The sequence below is a fragment of the Hyaena hyaena genome, unplaced genomic scaffold (assembly GCF_003009895.1).
Source record: "Hyaena hyaena isolate Hyena2069 unplaced genomic scaffold, ASM300989v1 scaffold_40, whole genome shotgun sequence".
Taxonomy (NCBI): domain Eukaryota; kingdom Metazoa; phylum Chordata; class Mammalia; order Carnivora; family Hyaenidae; genus Hyaena; species Hyaena hyaena.
This window is the reverse complement of record NW_024080672.1, coordinates 1,593,270-1,618,468: the sequence shown is the minus strand read 5'-3', so window position 1 is coordinate 1,618,468 and position 25,199 is coordinate 1,593,270. Positions and strand designations below refer to the sequence as shown.

The 25,199-nt window shown below is 36.6% G+C and overlaps 1 protein-coding gene across 2 annotated transcripts in view; it reads left to right on the top strand.

The window, feature by feature from the left end:
- Positions 1–25,199, top strand: part of SKAP2 (src kinase associated phosphoprotein 2) — a 175,358-nt gene that overhangs the window by 13,579 nt on the left and 136,580 nt on the right. For both annotated transcript variants that reach the window (XM_039229874.1, XM_039229873.1), the window contains exon 4: positions 5,090–5,197. In XM_039229874.1, coding sequence (XP_039085805.1) covers positions 5,090–5,197 — 108 coding nt within the window. The remainder of the gene's footprint in view (positions 1–5,089; positions 5,198–25,199) is intronic.

The window sequence follows — 25,199 nt, the reverse complement described above, 5'->3', positions numbered from 1 at the left end:
TAAGCAACCAGAACCCATCTTGCTTAGTCTGGTGCCTATTACTTATTTGAAATTTTGCCTACTCTATCTAGAATAGAGAGCTTCTTCTTTAGCCTTCAAATATCCCTAGTTTCCTATTCCTAGTTGCAATATAGCCTAATAGTATAGAGTGTATGCCTGAATTTAGACTTCATGCACTAAAATTATGCTACTTTTAGAATTACTTTAGAACAGAATTACAATTATGTTAGAATTTATTCCTGTCATAAAACATGGTCATAAATCTCTTAAATGTGATCTGAAGTAATTATTTTTGTAATGAAAATATATTACTAATTGAGTAAAGGCTGTTATTGACTGGAGAATAAGGATTTTTTTTTTAAAGTTTATATATTGAGAGAGAGAGAGAGAGACAGAGAGAGAGAGACAGTGACAGTGCACGCACGCGAGGGGGAGGAGGGGCAGAGAAAGAAGGCGAGAGACAGAGAGAATCCCAAGCAGGCTCTGCACTGCCAGCGTGGAGCCCAACATGGGGCTCTATCTTAGCAACCGTGAGATCATGACCTGAGTGGAAACCAAGAGTCAGATGCTTAACCAAATGAGCCACTCTGACTTTCCTAAGTCAAAATTTTCTAATATACATTATGTATATAATTAAAAAATGTTTCACTTGTATCTCCCTTATATTAGGTTTTTTATTCCAGTGATGATGTAGGTATGATTAATTTCTTTATAGAATGATTAAGATAGTATGAAGAGACCTATGTGTGCCACATAATAGACATTCAGTAAATATTATATTAATGTGTATTCTCAGATTCAACTTAATTTATCAAGAAGATTTAATTAAGTACATCTTGTTTTAGAATTCAGTTTTCAAATAATTTTTGAGGAAATTATAAATTATTAAACAAAGGGTAAGCATATTAATATGAGACAAATATTTCAAGAGAATATTTTAAAAATCTTAAAATATTAGTGTCTGTAGCTTCAAAATGTGAATATATTGCTTTCAGTTCCTTTTAAATACCATAGCTAAAAAGCTCTGATTTTCTTCTTTAAAATATTTTTCTTCTAATTAAAAAAATTGTGTAATAGATTTTGTCCTTGAGGTTTCGTTGATATTATTAAATATTCCTAGTTACCTAGCTATTTCCTTTGACCTCATTTGTATTAAGTTTATTAATGGACTCAAGTGCTTTGTTAAATAGTAGGGCTGTCAGGTAAGAAGGAATTCATTTTAGTTTGTTGTTAGGGAATCCTTAAGAACAGCAGAAAAGTCAGAAGTTTGGATGATGTTTAATTTCCTTTCCTTTCTCCTTTCTAACATAGTTTATGTTTGGTTGAAAGTTATCCCAGTGATGAAATCTGAACAAATAACTTGAGTTCTCCCCTGCACCCTTCCCCCCGCCCATCTCTGGCCTTGTATAAATGTGTTAAGTATGTCTGAAATTATGGGGCCTATAGTGTAGAAGTATATTTCAGAGGCAGTTCTTGTTTTAAAGCTCTGCCTCATATTTACATACTATTAAGCCCTCTTATTATAGAAGAGTTCCAAATGGAAACTTCTTACTTGTGGTGACCTAAATCTTTCAAAGTCTTAAGACTTCAACTACAGATCCCCTTAAGAAATGACAAGTTAAATGCTTAATTCTGTCAATGTAGTTGTGTATTATTACTTGAGAAATTAATCTGGACAAGTAAACTGAGTAGAGAATTAGAAATTAATTTGTTTTCGTCAAGTAATTTTTCTCCTCAAGTTTGTCTTTCATGCTCTAGAGGAGGAATGGCTATCATCTATGTTTTAGGTTTATTAATTATTTAGCTTAATGTTTACCTGATTGTGTTTAAAATAGGACTCTGACAAAACAAGCAGTAAATTGGTTAAATCACCTTCAATCGTAGTAGAGATCATGACTGTTCAGTTGCTATTTGGGCTTCATCTCCAGGTGTTTAGGAAAATGTTAATTGATGATGAGCTGTAGAAAAAAAAAAGGGATAATAGTGATTTGAACCCAACTATTATAGATTTAAAAATGTTTATCAGAGAAATATGCTGCTGTGGTACGATTCAGCTTTGATTTTGCTGTGATATTTAAGTTGCCGCTGAAATTATAGGAAGGGAAGTCTTGGATCATTTTCTTTTAGACTGTTAACTTTGTATCGTTAATTAAACTTTTAAAAGTTGTGGGATAAATCAAATGGTTTTCTAGGGAAACAAGAAACAGTATTAATGAGCAACAACCCCATAATTATCCTTGTGAGTACATAGCAGGGACACATTCATGTCTTTTCTTTGTGCAATAACTTTTACAAAGAAGTATTTTTAAACTGATCATTAATTTTATGACCACAGAAATGAGATGCAAAATTTATGCTGTTGTCATTGGCCCAGGCTCAAGGCACCACCGACATTATGTGTGATTGTAATGGAATGGCTGCCAACTAATGATTCTGTAGACATTTCATTTGAGCCTGCTTTTCTTTTAGATGTCTGATTAGGCTATAATGCTTTCAATTATGTCTGTAAATTGTATTGGATACGTTTACCTGATGCTCATTGTTGCTTTGGAGTTCAGTTTTCTATTACATAAACACAAGTTGAACATTTACCTTTTAATTTATAGAAGACTTTGCAGGTATAGCTGCAAATACTCAGCCCCTGGGGAGAAAACAAAAAAAGCTTTGCACTACTCAACAGCGACCCCTGTGTTCACTTAAAGGTGCTTGTAATACAGCTCTTTATTGGGTTAAAAAAAAAAGACAATTAGGAAGGAGGAGAAGGGATGGATCATCACTGGAACAACAGTAAAATGAAGAAGACCATTTTGAAAAATGATGTGTCTTTTCAACTTCATGCAGTTTGAAAAGGGAATAAGAGAGATTCTTCTTCTTCTTCTTCTTTTAACTTTCTGGGTTAATTCAAGGGAGCTTAAAAAAGGGGAAAAAAGGAGGGGGGTGAGAATGAAGCCAGTAGCAGTATTTAATTTATTTTGTTTTAGATAAATATAAATGATCACATTGATTACAAAAACCATTTGAGATGAGCTGCAGTTCTTGGAATGGGTAAGCTGAAGACCATTTCATGTTCATATAGAATATAAAAAGTTTTTGTTTTAAAACATGTCTTAGAAGTCTTTAGCATGTTAAGAACCAACTTGTATAAACGTTCTGAACTCATATTAAGTATTATTTAATTAATAGCTTTAATGATCTTTTTGCTGTTTGTGTATATATACACACAGATCTATGTTGCTGGGTGTGTATGTGTGTGTGCATGTGGGTGTGTGTATATTCATGGATACACACATAAAAGCATAGAGTGGATATTATAAAAATACCCTGATTTTCAAAGGTTTTTAACTTTTAATTTTTCTGTGTATTTCGACACAGTTTAATAGGTTTAAGCCTGAGCATCTGAATCTTTTTCAAAATCATTTCCATGTGTTCATTGGTTTTAATCTTGTATTTTTGTATTCATAATAGTGTACTAAGCTAAGTACAAGTTAGGGTAATGTCTTTGAGGTATCCTGATACTTTTTTTTCCATGGCAAGATTGATTTTATAATTCACGATAGGAAATATCATTAGAAAACTCATACCATAACAATTTTTACTTTATTAAGAATGTAAGGATACTCCAGCAACTAACAGCAATTGAGAATTTTGTGGTCTTTACTCCTTTATGTTCCATGAGCTGTCATTCCATGTCCAAACATATTTTTTACCAGCACTTTATGGGGTTCTGTCTTACCTCATATTTGAAATCAGAGCATTCTTCTTTCCATAAGAGAAATAAGGGATCACAAACATTTTGAAGGAAAAAGAACTTAAGATCTAAAGAAAGAATGGTATTTACACATGTTCATTTGGGGAAGGAGCATCACCATATGATGCATCTGGTGGTGGAATCACTAAAACCTGTAGAATAGTCCTCTCCATTCTGTATTTAGCGCCCGATGGGAGGTCTCTGTCTTTTTCAGGATAAGGAAGATGAATGCCGGTGAAATGCCAAAATTATGAAGAAATAGAGATGAGCACTGATTTTTAAAAAATAACTTTGACAGTGTTTTATTTTGAAAAGGGCTATTTCCTCTACCAAGGATATGGTGAAACATAGGGTGCTACCCAATAAATGGGTATCAGCGGATACAGGTATTTTTAGGGGAGAGACTAGTAGCTTTAATCTGGATCTGCTTAGCGACTATGGTCTAAGAGTGCTACTGTAGGTTCTCTTGGATTCCCATGGGGATTTTCATTATGCTTTCTGGGTAATCCTGAGGTGGCTGGTTTTCTCTTGAGTTGTTCACAGATAATTGATAGAGGATTAAGCATATATATATTTTTTAATTTCATTGACTTTTCTTTGGATGTGGTTGAATATGGGTGAAGAATGAGTGGTTATCTGTAACTGCGTAAACAGGCTAGCAAATACCTGATACAGCTTTAAAAAAAAATCCTAAGTGAGTGTGTGGAAAAAACCCAAACCACAAGATTTTATTGTGGGGATTAAATGACTTCAAGCCAACCAACTCACCTAGGATTTGGAAATCATATAGAAAATGGCTAGAACATTAAAAAAAATGGTAATGTATCACTGAATGAGAATTGAAGGTGTCAAGTTGTAAATCACTTTGCGTGAACTTAACAAGCTAACGTTATATGAGTTTTAAAGTAGTTTTTCCCATAAAGGATTCCTGCTCTTGAAAATGCAACTGAGCATTTATAATCTACTCTAATGTAACCCTGTGATTTTTCATGAAAACATAAAGTGTTCATCTGGCCCTGAATGATCAATATCTCATCATAACTTTTCAAATTATTGGGTAGGTAAATAGAATTAATTTGAATTATTCTCTCTGTTGTGCTTGCCATTTTTTGGGGGTTATTGTTGTTTGTTGTCATTATTTTGGTTCCGTTTCTTCTTTTGTTTGTTTTGAATACACACTCTTGTTTACCCTGCTTCTGCTTTTTTGTGATCACTTTTGTAGAGACCGTCATAATTTTGGAGTCAGTGACTACGTTTAATAGAAAAATGTACGTCTTTTGACAAAGTAACATTTTTTAAGATGGCTAATTCATATAAGACTTTTCTCTGATTCTTCTATAGGGGATGCAGAAGATGGGGAAGAATATGATGATCCTTTTGCTGGACCCCCAGACACGATTTCATTAGCCTCAGAAAGATATGATAAAGATGATGAAGCCCATTCTGAAGGTATGTGATATTTTCCCATTGAACGTACCTCTTGACCCTCCAACCCAAGACAATGTGATGTGTAGAGGTGGTGGTTCTTGTCAGAAAGCACAGAAATGGAGAGGCTTCGTTAACTTACCTTTACCAGAACCTTTTAAGGAACAGAAGAGCTCTCTCTAGTGGTTTTCCTAAGTATGTAGTTCCTTCTTTTCCTAAGAAATTTTCTTCACTAGAATTTTTAAGAGACTGTTTACATCACTGTATGAATATTATTAGTAAGTTTGTTGGTTAATTTAATATTATCAGATTCTTGCTTAATTTTATTGTGCTGCTTAACGGCTTCTTGTATTATTTATTTTATAAATAATGAAAAAGGTTTTTGGTCTCTTTTTTTTTGAAAACTTCATAGAAAACGAGTTCATAAAATATTAAATTAATTATTCCTCCATTGCCTTCTCACATTAAGACAGGTTTTCATCAAATGCTTCTTTTAATACGCATTTTCATTTCTCTGAATGTTATGCAGCCATATTATGATGCTTTGTATTAATTGAATTAGTAATGAAATTGATTGCTTATCTCCTAGTTATTTTTTTAAAACTTGCCCAAGTTATGAAACTTCCTTTCAGTATAGCATGTGCTTTCTCTGCTATAGCAAGGTGAGGGTAGACACCTTATAGAGACCTTAGAAGGGCGATGTATAGTTATAAATTAAGAATGTGTATCGATAAATTAGCCATGCATATTAATTCGTGGCGCTCAAAGTTTCACGTAGACACAGAAATGAATAATGCCTTCTGCCACTGGATGATGATCAAACTGTGCAGTTCCATCTCTAAATACAATTGCTGAATGAAAATATGCTTCTTGCAACAGAGCACTCCACATTTTATGTTATCCAGATTATTCCCTTTGGAAACATAAATTGCTTTTATGAGGTATAAAATTATGTCTATTGCAGAACAGGGATAAGTCAAGTACATGCATAAGTGATAAACATTCTAACCACTGATTCAGAACAACACAATCTTTTTTTTTTTATATTCAGAACTTTGTACAATGTGTAGCAATAATAATCACATCCATTTTCTGTTGAATTTTACATTTTGGCAAAAATTTAATTTCTATTTTTAAAGGAAGAGATTTTCCCCCTTATCTTCCCTATTTTTGAACAAGATGCATCTTTCTCTGGAGTCACACTTATTATCTGAAGCAGAGCATTACCCTTCCTAACCTGATCTTCAAAAGCATTTCTGTTAGAAAATGTTTTATAACTGATGAAACAATATTTTCAGGCAAAACAATGAATTATTATTTGAGTTGAACTCTTTTTCAGACGTGTTACAATGATTTGTTTTGCTTCTGTTAAGTGTTGGTAGATAGAAATGAGTATGTGTGTATATGTATATGTATTCAGAGACAGAGTATTTCTACTCAAGAGAATATACATAAACACACACACAAAATGTTTGTAGAATTTATATGCCCAGAGCTTTAAAAAATAGCATGAATATTTTGAAGTACAAGAAAGCATTATGTGCATTCTTAAAAACACCATCACCTAAGAAATCCAACAACTACATACCTAGGAGAGCCAGTGTTTTGTTAGAAAAGTGAATTGTTATTAAACTGTAATGTGTTTACATAATTATTGTATTTTCTTTATTATGAGTAAATAATTTATCGTATGTTTGTTTTCATATCCCAGTATATGGGAAATACAGTAATAGCATGAAAAAGATTTATTGCTAAAGGATTACATTATCAATATTTGAATATTATGTAATAACATACTATGTATAACATTAAATTTTTTGTTAAATATTGGCGCATTTTCATTAGTGTTGGTATAAGCAGTTCTTAAGCAGATTGAATATTTAACTTATAGTATTATTCATTTTTGGTATATAAAAACTACCATATATGGTAGTTTTATATTTTCTTCTAAGAATGTTATGAATTAATTTCAAAACTACCACTTGCACTTTTAATTTCTACTCTGAAATCTCATTTAGTCATGTTAGTTTCTCTGCCTTCAACATAGATTTGGTATGTGCTCTCTCTTCCTTGCCGAATAAATATTCCTTCCTTATGGGACCTCGGTCTAATGATATATTAATTATAAAAAGATAATGCATTTAACAATAAGTATAACGAAATTAGCACAGGTCACCAAAAGGCCTTTTGTCAAATCAGATTGTTGTTTTGTCCTTTTGACTTTTACCTTATGGTAGGCACTAACAAAGTATCTGAACTTTGATGGATGATAAAGTCTAAACATGATATGTATTTTTCATAATGCTAATGTAATTTTCAAGGTACTGAAAAGGTCAAACCTGCACATCTTTGTGTGCGTTCTAAGTCTGTCTTTTCCTTTAATATTTCTTTTTCTCTGTTACTCTGGTTCAAAAGTTCACTCAGTTCCCAAATGGCTACCTAATTTTCCAGTTATTCCCTCAAGCCATATGTGTTTTGGTTTCTTTATGGTTTATTAGGTACTGTAGGAAAGTAGCATAAGTTATATCTTCTAATGAAATTCAAGCACACTTCAGTGATGCTTCGACTTGATTGCTGGTAGCAATTAAATCACAGCCAAGGAGAATAATGCATAATCTCACAAGGTCCAGACACCCTATAGAAATTGAAAGGGGATGAAAACAGAAAACAAAAACAAAGTCTTCGAACCCTGCCAGACACACTGTTTCCAGCCTGCCTTTTTTTTTTTTTTTTTATTGGCCAACTGCCTGATTGATGGCAAAATCATAACTTGCTGCATGCTAACAGGCAGAGTTCACTTGTAGGTTATTGTGAGCTGATAAAGGGTTAGATGAAGTTTTGATTTTCGCATTGGACCTTGGTACACCAGATTAATGGAATTTCAATGAGAGACTAGAGTAGCCACAGCTTTGTCAGAGAAACAGATGGAGATTCTATAGTCATGTCTACTCATTAATACTAGTTGCCTGAAAGGTGTGCCGCTTCTCTATACAAAAGAGTTGATATAATTGATTTTTGAGTGGTGCATCGAAAAAAAGTACCTTATTGATGACTAGAATTGTAACATAGATGGTGACAGATTTTTTGTATAGCTTGTAGCATCAAAATATTGTAAGTGGTAATTTTTTCTTCTCTCTCTTTGGAAGCACTTTTATTTTTATTTTTTGAGAGGAAATATATTTTAAGACAAGAGCAAAAAAGGAAAAAGCGACATGCTAAATTACCTTTTAAGAGAAACAGTAAGGGTCTGTATTTTATTTATACATGATTGCATGACTTCTGTTAGTTTCATTTTGATATGGTAAGATTTATTAAAAAAAACATACTAGAAATCTCATTTTCTTAACTTTGTGCCTTATTTTTTTTTCTGAAAAATTAAAACAATCATCGTTTCTAAGCTAGATTGCTGTTAGAAGTTTATGCTATTGTGTGGCTGGATGTGTGGAAGTGTTAATATAAATGGAGCATGTCAGTAATCAGATAAAATTAGAGAAAATGAAACTCAAAACCTTAAAGAAAAAAAATCCCTCATTGTACACGCCAGGATGCTTTCTTGAGCACTAAGGTGGGAGAGGCAGGGTAGCCTTTAGACACTATGTAATGACTTGGGTTTCCATTTTTCTATTCTGAAATCATTTTTCAACCATTTTTGTCATCTGTGAAAGAAGGCTTCTAACCCTGTAGCATTGTGGAAAGTCCCTGAGGTAAGGTGATAGGATTCGATGAGCTAGAAGACATATATCGGCTGTACCCATCGATGATAGGTCGAAGAATCCCCGTGGACATTTGTTACAAATCTGATTCAGTCCTAGACCATAATCACTTTGTGGATAAGATTCTGGAACCTCTAGGGTGTGAATATAGGAAGGCTAAAATGAAGCTAAAGGTATAAAGCAGTCATTTATTGTCCTGGTATCTTCCTAACTAAAAATTCCAAGTAACATAGGTTACTGAAAACTGTGGGCATTGCAGGGACATAGGTTTATATAAAAATACTTGGTTTAGGAATGGACCTATTTTTTAAAGCTTGGGGATTAAGAAAAAAGGCTAAGCCTGTCTTGATCATAATTCATGAGAGTAAATAATGATTTTTTTTTCTTTTTTGGTATACTTTAAGAAAACCTAATGTATGAAAATTTGGACTTATAAAACATATAAATCACTTATTCCAAAGGATTGCTTTAAAAAAGATTATGTCTGGGATGCCTGGAAATAATGAGCTCTCACAATGCATCTAAAACAAGCTTAGATATAAATCCATCTATGTGCACACACAGTAAATATAATGTGTGAATTTCTACACATTGCATGCCAAACTTGTGAGGAAGATATCTTTTTGTGTAAAATTAGGTTTAGCACTCATCTGTTCTTGTAAAAGCAAGCAATTGATGCTTTACTTTTCTCAGGGTTCCAGTAGAATATGAAACAATGTTTAAAACCTAGGGGAAAAAAGGTTCTTTCCCTACCTTTTAAAAAAACATTTTATTTTTGACTAATCTCTACACCCAACATGGGGCTCAAACTCACAACCTCAAGATACAAAGTCATATATGCTCTACCAACTGAGTCAACTAGCCGCCCCTCCCCCATGGTTCTTTCAATAACTCACCATTAAGGGTGTTTTTCTACCATAGTATCATGGGATTTTTTTTTAAATTAAAGTGTATTTATTTATTTTGAGAGAGACAGCTGGTGAGCAGGGGAAGGGCAGAGAGAGAGAGAGACAGAGAGAGAAAAAAAGAGAGTTACCCTGTTCAATTGATTTGGTCTGTACCTAAGCAAAAAACTGGCTTCATTGTTTCTCCTCTCAAATTTGTTGACGAAGCCAGTCATATGTTTTGACATCATACTGAATAAACCAAAGCATACGCTTTAGGCCTATATTCTGAGAGGTTGTGGAGGAAATTGTGGAGGGGAGGGCCTTTTATTAAGTGAGTTTTGCATGGTTCCTGAAGTTTGCTGGAGAGAAAGTGGGAAAAGGTGCTGGAAAGAACATTTGGAGCAGAAGTCCGGAAACCAGGTTTTCACCAGTAACTGCATATTTACAGGGGCAGTGCCTTAACCCAAGAAGTGTGAGCCCCACTGACAGATCTTTCGGTGCTAGTGGTAAAGACGATTTTGGCTGTTGGAGAGCACTGTATCTCATAAGACTTAGTGGCATAACAGGCTTTTCTTTCTTGCTGTGCATATGTGGGTTTGGCCTGCAGTCGTTGAGTTTGGAGGAGTTGCAATATGGGACTTCCTGTTTTCAGTCGTGTCTCCTGTTTGTAATTGGAACTAAACGGTGTATTTAGGGTTTAGAAATTGAAAAGCAAAAGTTCCTTAAGGCAGTGGACTGAAGGGGAGGGGGCGCCTGACTGACTGAGGCGGTAGAGCATATGACTCTTGGTCTCAGGGTTGTAAGTTTGAGCCCCACCATGGGTGTAGACATTAGTTAAAAACAAAATCTCAAACGACAAAAATAGACAGTGGACTGATCAATTTGATTTTAGGGGAAGACATGCTAGCCTACTCAGGATTCCAAAGGGAGCCCCCTTCCTCTGAAACAGTACCTTAGAGGGGGCTGTGCTGATAGCTGGGGTAGCATCTTCAAGGAAGGAATTAATTAATATTTATTAAGAAGTTAGTCTGGCTCTGAACTAGATTCTTTCATCTACATTACTTCCTTTAATTGGCTCAGAATGACCCTATGAGGGAGACATTTTCCCTCTTTTATTGTGGAAACTGAGACTCAATAAGTTTTAGGTCTCTTGACCAGAACATCCAACTCCTGAGTAGCAAACTTCAACTTCTTCGGTCCTCCTGGGCTATGCTGCTTAAAGAATTAGACTAGTTTGGGGTGCCTGGGTGGCTCAGTCAGTTAAGCGTCCGACTTCAGCTCAGGTCATGATCTCACAGCTTGTGAGTTCAAGCCCCGATTTGGGCTCTGTGCCTACAGCTCAGAGCCTGGAGCCTGCTTTGTGTCTCCCTCTCTCTCTCTCTGCCCCTTCCCTGCTTGTGCCTGCGTTCTCTCTCTCTCTCTCAAAATGTAAATAAATATATAAAAAAAGAATGAGACTTGTTTTCTAATTACAAGAGACATGCATATGGTTGAAAAAGAACAGAAGGAGATTCAATAAAAGTAAAAGCCTTCTTACTCACCCCACCCTGACCTGTCTATTCACCAGAGGTAAGCACTTGTTATAGTTTCTTCTGTGGTTACCTTAATAACTCTGGATACTCTATTTCTGTAGTAAAATATAGAAGTATCCTCGCTTGATCAACCTTAAATAGTATCTGTTTACTCCTTTTATGATAATTTTTTCAAACCTCCTCTTCTACTTCTGCCTCCTGCTTTTTTAATTTAATTTTTAGTTCTTGTTGTGTTTGCTTTTGACTTAAATCATGTTCTTATTTTGTAATGTGCCAACCTCTGACAGTGCCCATTGACTCTTTGTTATAAAATATGAGGAAATATGTGCGCCTAGCCTTTCTTTTTTCCATCTCCCTTCTCACTCTTCAATTCTTATTTTCATAATGAAATTATTTTTGCATTGTTAAAATCTATAACATTTATATTTGATTCTCTAAGTTGACTGTGCTTGGTCTGCAAGTTAGGTTTTAAACGTTTGTCTTTTTCCTTTCTGCTAATGCTTTTTCTCGAATGTCTGCAAGCCTTGGTTGTTGATTCATGTTTGTGAATAAAGGACCCAGTCAGATAGTGTAGGTAGCTTGTGTGGGGCTTCTTTTGCTTCTATTATCCTGCAAGGCTTTTCTTTTCTTTTGAAAGGCAGAATGCAAGCAGGGGAGGAGAAGAGAGAGACACAGAATCTGAAGCGGGCTCCAGGCTCTGAGCTGTCAGCACAGAGCCTGACGTGGGTTTTGAACTCACAAAACTGCAAGATCATAACCTGAGCCAAAGTCAGATGCTTAACTGACTCAGCCACCCAGGTGCCCCTCTTTTGAATGGGGGGTTGTAAGTAAAGCTGGCAAGACTTGACTGTGGGCAGCTTGCTACAAGGCTCTTAGGAGCACACAGGCAGACCAGGATTCCCACAGTTGTCAAAATAAGGGGGACATCCTTAGGGGGAAGTGGAATGCTTTTACTTAATTCCTAGTGACAGGCTTTTAACCCTTCTGTTCTCTTTTAGCACTGGGGTGTGGGCACTCTGAAGCTCTGCTCACTCAGCTTTAGCACCCTCCCCGGGAGCGAGTGTGCTTTATTTAGAGAGTAGAGTTCAGAGTCTGGACGCAAATGCCTTAATTGCTGGCTGCTTTGAGGACAGACCCATGGTTCTACCTGCTTTGATTACAGTTCTTTAATGAGTGCCCCTCTTTACTGTCCTGTAACTCGGCTTGTCACATATCTGGGGCTCCTCTGCGGAACCAGCACTCACTCTCCATCACATCTGCCTGGGCTCTGCTTCCTCTCCTGTGACTCCCTTACTCTAGTCTCCTCTGCCTTTCATTTGCTGGAAATTGCTCAAAATTTTTGATCCACTGAAGACACTCTTTCTTGACCACCAATGTGATTAAGATTTTATCCTTTTTAAAAAGTTTTAAAATTCTTATTATTTTTAAAAATTTATTTTGAGAGAGAGAGAGAGAGTGGGTACACACACAGATGAGCAAGGGAGGGGCAGAGAGAGAGAACCCCAAGCAGGCTCTGCCCTGTCAGCACAGAGCCTGATGCGGGGCTCAAACCCACGAACTGTGAGATTGTGACCTGAGCTGCATTCAGGAGCCGGCCGCTTACCTGACTGAGCCACCCAGGTGCCCCAAGGTTTTATTCTTAAAAGCAAACAAAAATCATCATGGGGGACGTTTAGGAGGAAAGGTAGGTGCTGTCTGTGTTCCTTTTCTAATAACACCAAGAGGCTGCTTTGTCCTGAAACATTTTTGCAATTGATCTGCTGGAATCATTCCCTGGGGAAGAAGTGTGCTCCCTGGCTACAGGTCCAAGGTAGTCCAGAAAGTGTCAGTCAGACCTTAGATACAGTTACTTAGTTACTTAGGGTGAGCGCTAGCTTTCTAGAAGCACCTAGATGCTCTAAGCAGTGGAGAAGAACTGTCCCTTTCCCTAATAGAATTGTAATCTTATTGTGGGTACAATATGTACAAATCTAATATTTGGAAACAACTTTATTAACTTTGTTCCAACACAGAAATGTGTGGCATTGACCCTCATGCTAGGAGGTAAGACACGGAAGAAGCTATTGCAAACTGGTCTGGATGAATCATGTTTTATGGAACAAAATTGCAGTTTGAACCAGAGCTTAACAAGGACAGGTAGAGGTTTAATTGGTCAATGGAAGGGAGAATGTTTATCAGAGAAGCTGAGGAAGTAGAAACAATAGGAAATGGGGCTGCAAGTCAGTGTAGTTTGAGGCACCGTGGAAAGACCAGCATGACTTAGAAAGCTTGAAGACTGGGAGACGGGGATTGACCAGGGTAGCGTGTTACAAGCATTGGCTGTCTTCTCTCTTCAGGTTCTAATTTGTCCACTAACCAAGTTACTCTGGCTAAGGCACTACCTTTGTGAATTTGTTTCTACTTCTTTACAAAGATTTCCATTATTTTAGGCAAAGGAGAACTTAATTATCAAGGACTGTAAATGGCGTCTGACTTCAGCTCAGGTTATGATCTTGCAGTTTTGTGGGTTCGAACCGCACATCGGGCTCTGTGCTGACAGCTCGGAGCCTGGAGCCTGCTTCATATTCTCTGTCTCCCTCTCTCTCTGCCCCTCCCCTGCTGGAGCTCTGTCACTCTCAAGAATAAATAAACATTAAAAAACTATTTAAAAACCTATATGGATCTATTTTAAAAAAAAGAAACTGGGGATAGTAACACCTCCTGTATCCTATGGCCATTGTGAGGATTAAATAGGATAAGCATATACTGAGCTTAGAATACTTCCTGGCCCATAGTAAAGACGTGGTAAATGCAAGGTATTATCGCTGTCCAGCCTATTTATCTAAGGATTGCCTTAGATAAGTGTTTCTTTCTGGGTTTGACACAGCAGTGTGCCTGAGGTGTTGTCCATCTTTTGTACTGTTTAACTCAGATGTTTCACGAGCTAAGATGGATTTTGTAGGATTTGCCGTCGGGAGTTTTAGAGATTCATAAGAGATGGTCCTGTTTTAAATTGGGTACTCTGTGTTGGAAACTGTTACTAGTTTTCTTTAATACGCTGGCCATGCCTTGGTTCAGAACCGTTCTACCTCCCTGTGCCTTAACTGTTCTCTGTTGAGCAAATAATGAGAATGTGAGAATAAAGAAATTTTGTACCTGGGAAAATTTTGTGGCCATGCATCATGAGCCCACGGAAGGACTCACTCCTTTTATATGTGAACTCAATAGTCAGTGACTAAAAAGCTTGCCAACGTTTGAAACTCTTTGAATGAATTTGAACTATATTAGAAGATTCATAAAATGATACGTGGAAAAAAAAGTGGAGGGAAAAAGTGGCCTAAAGTTTTTAGAAAACAAGGCTACCACTCAGTGTCTCACAACTCAGATGCAGGGCTAGGATGTCATTTAGAGCAAGTAAATGCTCTGTTAGTAAATAGATTAGATTAAGGCAAAAATTGTTTCTTTTTTAAAAATTTTTAAACATTTTTTTATTTCTGAGAGAGAGAGACAGAGACAGCGTGAGCAGGGGAGGGTCAGAGAGAGAAGGAGACACAGAATCTGAAGCAGGCTCTAGGCTCTGAGCTGGCTGTCAGCACAGAGCTGGATGCGGGGCTCTAACCCACGAACTGTGAGATCATGATCTGAGCCGAAGCAGGACGCTTAACCGTCTGAGCCACGCAGGCGCCCCTATTTCTTAAATTTTTACAAAGATTAAGCATGGGATGCAGTCTATGGTATCTGCTTATCGAAGTATTTTTTCAAAACTGAGAGTAGTTACCAGAGTCCTTGCTCCAGTACTTCAGGGAAAATCAAATACACATGCTACAGATTTAAAAATAATATAGATACTATTAAAGAAAAAGTCTCTGCACAGAAGGTGTAAGAATCAACTTGAGTAAATTATTTTTTTGAGCAGCTTTTTTCCTACATATGAGGAGTGTCTTGCAGTTTAGAATTGGGAGTAAGATTGAAGCAATTCTTTTATAAATCCTCCTAAAATTATGGCTTTTGAGAATGTATACAGTTACAGGGTTAAAAGGGATGACGCGGATTTTATAGTCCATCAACAATTTGGGGGTGGTCTAGTGTTCTTAAAGTGTTCTTTTTTTAAAGAACTAATACAGAGAACAAATTGAGGGTTGCTGGAGGGGTTGGGGTGGGGGTTGAATGGGTGATAGGCATTAAGGAGGGCTCTTTTCCAGATGAGCATTGACTCTCATAGGTAGGAGATGAATCACTGGGTTCTACTCCTGAAGTCAAGACTACACTGTATGTTAACTAACTGGAATTTAAATAATATTAAAAAAGAATCTTATTGGGGTATAATTAACATAACCATAGAATTTACCATTAAAGTATACAATTCAGTAGTTAAAATTTTTTTTAAAAATGTTTGTTTATTTTTGAGAGACAGAGTGTGAGTGGGGAAGGGGCAGAGAGAGAGGGAGACACAGAATCGGAAGCAAGCCCCAGGCTCTGAGCTGTCAGCACAGAGCCTGATGCAGGGCTCGAATTCACCCTAGCTAGAGTTGGATGCCCAACCGATTGAGCCATCTAGGTGCCCCTACAATTCAGTAGTTTTAAATAAATTCAAAGAGCCGTGTAAGAAGCATCACTTTGTCAATCAATGTTAGAACATTTTTATTTTCACAAAAAAGAAACCCTATTTCTCTAAGCAGATACTCCCCATTTCCCCCCTTCTCCTACACCCATGGGCCTAAGCAATCGCAAATCTGCTTTCTATCTTTATAGCTTTGCCTAATCTGGATGTTTTATTCAAGTGGAACCACAAAATATGTGTCCTTTTGTGTCTGGCTTCTTTTACTTATGCAAAAGAATGTCTTTGAAGTTCATCCATATGGTAGCATATATCAATACTTCATTCTCTTTGATAGCCTGCTGATGCTTCATTTGTATGGATATACCGTATTTAGTTTGTCCATTCCTCAGTTGATAGGCTTTAGAGTTGTCTCTTCTTTTTGGCTTTTATTAACAATGCTGCTATGAACATATGTGTATAAGTTTTTGTGTGAATGAATGTGTTTTCATTTCTCTTGGAGTGGAATTGCTGTGTCATATGTTAACTCTCTAAGTCTCACTTTTTGTGATGTTGTCAAACTGTATACCGAAGTGCCATGCCATTTTGTGTTCCTGCCAGCAGTGTGAGAAGGTTTCCATCTCTCCACATCCTCTTCAACACTTGTTCTTGTCTGTCTTTCCTTTAGTCAGCCTAGTAGGTATTAGTTGATGTCTCATGATGGCTTTAATTTGCATTCCTTTTTTTTCAATTTTTAAAAAAATATTTATTTATTTTTGAGACAGAGAAAGACAGAGTGTGAGCAGGGGATGGGCAGAGAGAGAGGGAGACACAGAATCTGAAGCGGGCTCCAGGCTCCGAGCTGTCAGCACAGAGCCCGATGGGGGCCTTGAAGCCATGAACCATGAGATCTTGACCTGAGCCAAAGTCGGACGCTTAACCGACTGAGCCACCCAGGTGCCCCTAATTTGCATTTCTATAATGATTAATGATATCGATCATCTTTTCATGTACATATTGGCCATTTGTATATCTTCCTCAGAGAATGCCTTTGCTCGTTTCTCAACGAGGCTTCCTTTTTATTAAGTTCTAAGAGTTCTTTATATATTCTAGCTGCCAGTCTCTTATTTAGATATATAACTTGTGAATACTTTCTTCAGTTCTGTGGGTTGTCACCTTGTAGATGGTGTCCTTTGAAGCACAGAAGTTTTAAATTTTGATGAAGTCTAATTTGTCTATTTTTTCTTTTGTTGCCTGTACTTTTGGTCTCGTATTTAAGAAGTCTTTACTTAACTAAAGATTCTTAAGGTGTTCTTAACTCACGGCTAAGTTATTTCTTAAAATACTGAGTTCTTTTACTCTAATAGTTATGAGATTAATGTGCTAGTTAAAACAGGGACATATTCTAGCTCACCTATAATGTTATCGTTGTTTAGTGCATATTTTAAAAATTGTGCAAACAGCAAAAAGTAATTTTCTTGCTGTGACTTTTCAGCTCAGTGAACTCTTGAATTCTGTAGCCTTTAGCATCCTTTAAAAAAAGAATTCTTGCATTGTTTTGTTGCATATGCTATCTCTCATCTCATTTCTAGCCATACACACTTATTTTATTCTGTAATAAATGCATAATCACATGGATCTTTCATGTCAGTTTCACTTTAACTTATTTTAGGGAACATGTAGTCAAAGTAGATTATTTTGTTCATTTTATGGCTTTTTGTTGATTTTCTAGGCTTTTCAATGTACACTTATATTGATGAGATCTAAGCAGTGCTGGCATCATTGCTAGGAAAATGATTGCTATTTTTGTCTTTCAAAAAGAAAGTTGTCTTGTTTCTTTGCATTCATCTCTTCTCCTTGGTAAGGATTCCTCCCCGTCTCCCCCCACTTCCCCAAGTGTCCATCACCAAACTGAGCGGTCTTGCCAGATAAGGGAACTGAGACACAAGGAAGCTATGTGAATTATCTAAGTAATGCTACTCAGTGTGTGGTCTGCAGACTGGTCTGGGTCTGTGATCTATTTGTTACTGGTCTGCAACAATCTAAGTACAGAAACTGAGAGTAAGCACTTAGAAATGTTTATAGTATTTTGACATTCTGCATTATCCACATACATGGCCATTATTTTTTCCTGGTAATTCATATTACATAATATATATGTATGCACATACACACATATGCACACATTATTATTTCCAAGCGACTCATATTTTATATGTATATACCTATATATATGTATATATAATTTATCACATTTTGGGGAGAAAAACTCTTCAGCTCGGCTAGAAGCATTGATCTAGTCAGGGAGAGAATGAATTACAGTGGTCTCAGCTCTCTTAACTTCTGATTTTTGGTTGTTTTATCAGGAGCCCTGTATCTTTCTCTGTATCTTCGCTTGTATAGGCAGTCTTGTTTAATTTAAATATTAGATTCATTTTCATGATGGAAAAATTTTAGGAATTCCAATTCCCTATTTCTTGTCAAATAGACTTTCAAGTTCTAATGTCATCATCAGGTATTTAATTTTATTTTTTCATGTGAAAGTCCTGAGAGCAGCGTTGAGTTTGGGTGTTATGAGCCAATGGTGCAGCCTCAAAGCTTTTCATTCGGAATAACTGGAGAAGAGGTTACTCTAATTTGAATATCATCTAGTGCTTTTCCATGCCTAGAAAGCAGAAACAGAGAGTGTTATCTTAAAGACTCTGTCAGAAAAGTAATCTCATCTCAAAGATGTGCTTTTGTGTCATTTTGTTAAAATGTTTTTAAAAGCTTCTCACTTTTTAATACCAGCTATAAGCTTCACTATTTTGAACACACCCATCACTTTCTTTAACACCAATTGAGGTTAATAAAAATAATACTCTAAAATAAAAAATAGTAAAATTCTTACCATGGCGACAAAGAAATATATATATGTATTTCTTTCATTGAATAGGACTTATTTTGATATTGGTGTCCTGGGATCTATTCTATGCTATAAGCCTCTAATATGCTTAGAATAGGATTTCTTTGCTGAAAGAAAATGTGTCTTATAGGAGGTAAAGAATTGATTTTTTAAAAAAAAATATAAGTAGGAAGAAAGTGTAACAAAGTTGTCTGTTCTAGGCAGAGCGCTAGATGGAAGAGAAGTTTAATTCAACAGATTTTACTGTTTGTTCTGTTAGACTTGGGGGGGAATAAAATGATTAATAAGACATGTCATTGGCCTTAAGGATCGTATAGATTAGTAGAGGAAAGAGAGATGTCAATATCAAGTCTAATTCAAGGCAGATTGGTGTACTCACTGCTGCAAGACATACAGAGGGAGAAAGAAGGTGACAATTATGATTGGAATGAAAACATTCGTGAGAGTGGAGGTGGCATTTTGGGCCAGGTCTGGAAGAGTAGGAAGGCTTCTGAGCTGTGGAACATGGAGGGAGTAACATTTCAGGTTCAGGAAACAGTGTGGTAAAGGGGTGTGTTGGTGCAGACTCTCCACGCCTAGAACAGAAACCGAGCTCAAACTGGTTAAAGCAAAAAGTAGGAAAGGGAATGTATTGGTTTACCTGTGAGAGAAGGACAGAGTGGGGCCTTGCTTTGTGCCCACCTGCATCCAGGTGAGTGTTCAAACTGTAATAAGCATTCTCACTCACATCCTGCTTCTGCTTAGATGGCCACCAGCCACCGGCAGCTTCTTAGTTATTTTCTGTCAGCTTAGCAACACGAATGCAAAGAGAGATCTCTGAATAGTTGTAGCAGAAGTCCTTGGCTTGAGTCATGCTTATTCTAAATCAGTCACTACGGTGTGTGTGAGGGTGGGGTGGGGGCGGGGGAGGGTGAGAAGTGGATGAAATGGGGATTGTGGTGCTACAGTTGGCCAGAGCTGGGTCATAACCCCAAAAAAGGAGCTGGAGGGTAGGAGTGAGGTCAGTCCCACCCGGACTACATAGAGATTGGGAGAGGTGTCATTCTCCAAAGGAAAATTGAGGAACTTAACACTGAAAGAGAGAAGCAATTCAGGGCAGGCAAAGCCAGATACGTATTATAAGGTAAAATATTATGAAAGTATTACTGACCCTCAGCATTGTAAATGCATGTGTGGGGAGGTAGGAAAATGAAGGGCTTGCGGGGGGAGCAGTATTCTTAGATACATAGTCAACAGTAAGTGGCTGCTTAGAGGAGAGTGATGTCATTAAAGTGGTAGGTTAAAATTATTATTTAGCTTGCTAAGTTTTGAATTATAGAGACAAGAGCTGGAGGCAAAAAAGAAATGTTAAGAAGGCTCACTGTCTAGACTGGTTAACTTTTTTTTTAAGCTCCAAACTTTGTTTCTTAGGGCTGATTTTCCTGTTCAGTGAAGTTTTTTTTCTTTCTATTTTTTTAAATTAAAGTCTTCCAAGTTTTTATTTAAATTCCAGTTAGTTAGGATATAGTGTAATATTGGTTTCAGGAATAGAATTCAGTGATTCATCACTTACTTACCATACTCGGTGCTCATCACAGGTGCCCTCCTTAATGCCTATCACCCATTTAACCCATCTTCCCCCCTCCCCTTGTTTTTTGCTTTTTACCTGTTTGCTGTTTAGCTGTCCTGTTCTTGTCTTGATTTTTCCCTTCCCTGCCCTGCCCTTTCCTCCTTCCAGAGAGGGAGAACCAGCGGGGAGGGGCAGAGAGAGGGTGACAGAGGATCTGAAGCAGGCTTTGAGCTGACAGTAGAGAACCCGATGCAGGGGTTCTGTGACCTGAGATCATGACCTGAGTCAAAGTCAGACACTTAACTGACTGAGCCACCCAGGAGCCCCTGGCTGTTCTATACTTTATCTTTTTTTAACAGTGTATGTATGGGGCACCTGGGTGGCTCAGTCAGTTAAGTGTCCAACTTTGGGTCAGATCATGATCTCATGGTTTGTGAGTTTGAGCCCCATGTCGGGCTCTGTGCTGACAGCTCAGAGCCTGAAGCCTGCTTCAGATTCTGTGTCTCCCTCCCTCTCTGCCCTTCCCCTGCTTGTTCTCTCTCTGTCTTTCTCTCTCTCAAAAATAAATACACATTAACATTTAAAAAAAAAAAGTGTATATATAGAAATGATTAAATAAATGAAAAAAATTAAAATCTAAAGTCTTACAAATATGAAAAATATAAAATACTACAAAATAAAGAAAAGTAAGTAGATGAAACAATCACCTGCTTTTTAGCATGCATATAAAAAGGTATAATTGTATAAACAGCTAAACAAAAATGTAGTTTTTAGCTTATTTGAATTTAATTTGTTCCTAATAAGGCTGCCTTTTATTATTTTTATCTAATTGTATTGTTTTACCAAAAATATTGAGGCAGTTAACAAAGATAAATATACTACACAAAGGTTAAAAAAAACAAGTTAGGAACTCGGTGATGGGGAGAAGGGTGGGTAGGAAAACTAAAGGAAAATTAGGATTAGTGTTTGTATCTCAAATGGATAGTGTCTGTATTCTAGACTTCTGCTGGAGACCACCCATTTACTTGGCCTTTAGCTTTCTGTTAACCAGTGCAAAGAGGGAAGACTGATTAGGTACATGGTTTATACCATCTTTGATATAAAAGTAAATAAATACCTAAGAGTAGTACAGGTCTAATTAGTAGTAGAACCTATGAAATTTCAAAGAGGCTAAAAAAACCAGTATGCCATATGATGTGATAAAACCTTCAATAAATGCCTTCAGTAACACTCTGGAATTCTTCCTTAAAAGATCCATCAACACAAGTATATAGATAGCATAATGCCAAAACATGGTTTAGGACAAGTAATTTTGTGTGGAGCCAAAATAACTGTGTAGGTCAGGGGTTGGCAGTCTATAGTTCAAGGGACAAGTCTGGCCTGCTGTTCTTTTATAAATAATATTTTATTGAAATACAGCCACACCCATCTGTTTATTTTCTCTGGCTCTTTTTATGCTACAACAGCAGCAATAAGCAGTTGTGACAAAGACTAAATGCCCCTCAAAGCCTAGAATATTTCCTGTCTGATCCTTTTGTCATCTCTGGTTTGGATACACGACTCCCTGATAGATTAGCTTAAAATTAAGAAAGCATGTAAAGTATCGAGAACAGAGGTCTTAAGTGTCAGTTGGGCTTCTAGATGTATTTTGTTTGGACTAATTGGTATTTAGTTTTTTTGAAAATTTACACTAACCTAGAAAAATTCAGATTTTTGCCTTCTCTGAAAAAACTGTATAAGCTGCAACACTGGACTTGAGTTGTGTGTGTTCTCCCTTTCAGATGCATGGTATCTTTCCAGTTTGCATTCCATATCACTCTGTTACGTCCCAGTTCTAGTCTTTTTCACGTATGTTTTTGGTGACTGGAGAGATTTAATTTTTGGTCCCTGAATTAGAAGGATAGCCAGGCTTTAGATGTGTTCAGTATAATACATTTTTTAAAAATTTTGTTTATTTAAGTAATCGCCACACCTAGTGTGGGGTTGGAACTTACAATCCTGGAATCAAGAGTCTCATGCTTTTAGAATGCTACTGGACCACAGAGGGGCTTAGGGTATATTCTTTTTTTAAAATACAATTTATTGTCAAATTAGCTTCCATACAACACCCAGTGCTCATCCCAACAAGCACCCTCCTCAGTGCCCATCACCCACTTCCCCTCTCCCTCACCACCCCATTCTTCATTTTTTTTTTTAAAGATTTTATTTTTAAGTAATCTCCACACTCAAGGTGGAGCTAGAACTCACAACCCTGAGATCAAGAGCCATATGTTCCACCCACTGAGCCGGCCAAGTGCCCCAAGATACATTCTTTGACTACTACCTGGAATGTAGTTATTCTGTGTTACTTACAGTCATATCTTTTTAGCCAGCAGAATTAGAGGTAGGATTGATGTTCTCTTAAGAAGATGAGGGGCCTCTCGATGAGATGTGCCTACACAGGAGACCAACACCCCCGTATGTGAAAGTGGGCTAAAGAATTTGGACCAGAGCTAGCCAAAATTTTCCTTAGAAGATAATTCTAGTTTTATCCCAGTACAGAATTGACTGGGTAGTTGATAATTCTAGTTGTATCCCAATACAAAGATGAATGGCTTATCTCTTATATTTACTGCTTTAGCTCGTTAGTTGTCATATTTAACAAACGTATTTAACTATTAACCCAAATAGTGGGTAAAGAGATAGGTAGTGGATTAAACAAGTAGAGATAAGGGTTGTCTTAAGACAAGTAAAAATTTAGATTTTGTGGGAGGGAAACTGGAAGCAGGGGAGAGAGATAGGGATTGGTGCACTTCTGAGGAGTAGAGGCCTGGGAAGGACCTGGCTGCAGGCTTGTGGTCACTTTGAGGGTGAAGACAGGGGCCAGGGGAATAAAGTACCAAGAAGGAACATAGTAAAGAACCAAAGGTAGACTTCATGAGTAGACCTAAGGTGAACTGTTGACACTTAGATTCCTTTCTTGAGGAAATGATACTATCTATAAAGAAAATGGGAAAGTAGATTAGAAAGATCAGTTGAACCTGAAGGAGTATTGAAAAATTCAGTCAGAGATATTTCGGAAGGAGTCTGAGATACGGGCTAGAGATAGGGAGAATCATTGATTTATTTGCCTAAACATGTTGAATGTCCTGAGAAAGATAAGACTTGCCAGAGATCGTAGAAGAAGATAGATTAGGGGGTTCCGAATAGAGACATCTGCTCCAGCTTTCCTCACAGGTAAACCGGGAGACTCGCTGCTTCTGTTTCTAAATATGCGATCCTGATGTATAGAATTTTAGAAGCCATTAACTACTTTCATTCCTTGGTATGATTACATAGACATGGGGATACGTTTTTATCTTGATAATTTTCTTTGGCATTCATTTGATCCCTGGTATGTTCTAAGACTTTTCTGTCTGTTTTTATTGTCTGATTATATTCTTTCTTGTAATTCCGGCACCGTGTTTATTAACTATAGTTTGCCTCAGCCACTTAAACCATATTAGGCAACATTCAGGGCAGACCTGATGTACTTCAAGTAACTGAAAACTGAATTTTGAAGGGCTTTAAAGAGCATAAATTTTGTACTTTATTATAGCAAGGGTCAAATTGTGTTGTTGTTGTTAAGTGCTCAGATTATGGTATCACATATACCTGGGTTCAGTCCTGGTTTGGCATTATGACTTGGAAACGTTATTTTCTTTCTAAGCCTTAGTTTCTTAATTGATAAAAATAGGGACACTTGTAGTATCTCTTAGGATTGTCGTAAGGATAAATGCGTACCTGACACATAGAACTTGGCCATTGTAATGTTATAAGATAACCAAGGTTATTGGATGATTAATTTGGTTTTAATATATTTTTTCCTTTGGAATTTTAAAAATTTGAGTATGATTGACATAAAACATTATATTAGGTTCAAGTATAAAATGTCATGATTCAGTATTTGTATACACGGCAAAATTATCTGGAATTAGCCTATGGTTGAGCCTAGGTAGTGTATGTTGTGTTTGACAGTATTCCATTTATCTTGTCATACCTGTTGAATAACTAAAAGATGAGCTGATAGCTCTAGGATTGTTCTATGATTTAATATTCAGCTTTTTCCTGTAAATATGGTAGGCTCTTTAATGTGGTGGTTCACACATGTCACACCCTGTGTTAAATTTCAGCGATCTGTTTCTTTTTTATTTGGGTGAATTATATTTAGCTTCCTGTCTCTGTCAGATAATAGGGAAGTAATGAAACAACAGCATACAAATTTGATCAAAATGAACCTTAACCCTGAGAACCATTAACTGGATTATAGTGACGGATAGCAATTCAATCAAAATGTGTATAATTTTGAAACTCTAAATGGCTCCATTCTTTGGTGGGATATTTGCATACTTGATGTCCAAAAAACCAAGATATATAGTGACTGTAGGGTTATATTGAGACAACATTTTATAAATCAAGTTCATTTAAAATGTACTAGGAGGTAACTTTTAAGAGAAGTTGTTAGCGGGTCCTATTTTGTAAAAGGAAGAATTATTGTTTGTGATAATCATTCCCTGTTTCTAAAATCAGGTTCATTTTAAATATTCAGTTCTTTTCTAAAGAAAGAAACCTGTATCATGTGATTATATGTTTTATGATTAAATAAAAAATCTTACTATTGTTGTCTTAAGTTTAGTCAGCTAGAATTCTGATACTGATATCTGCAAAGTTGTACTTTGCATAGTAGAAATATATGAACTATAACTTAATGTTGTTCTTTCTACGCACGATATTTGAATTTTATGTAATAGTAGCTCCTTTAGTTAAAATTATTCCTTAATATATTTTTTCTTGCTCTGTTTTACTACCCATTGAGCTTTTATAAAGAGTGTGCTCTCATGAACTACTTCTTCTCTTTTGGCATTATTTTAAACCCTCTACAGTAGTCTCTGTTCTATATGATTTT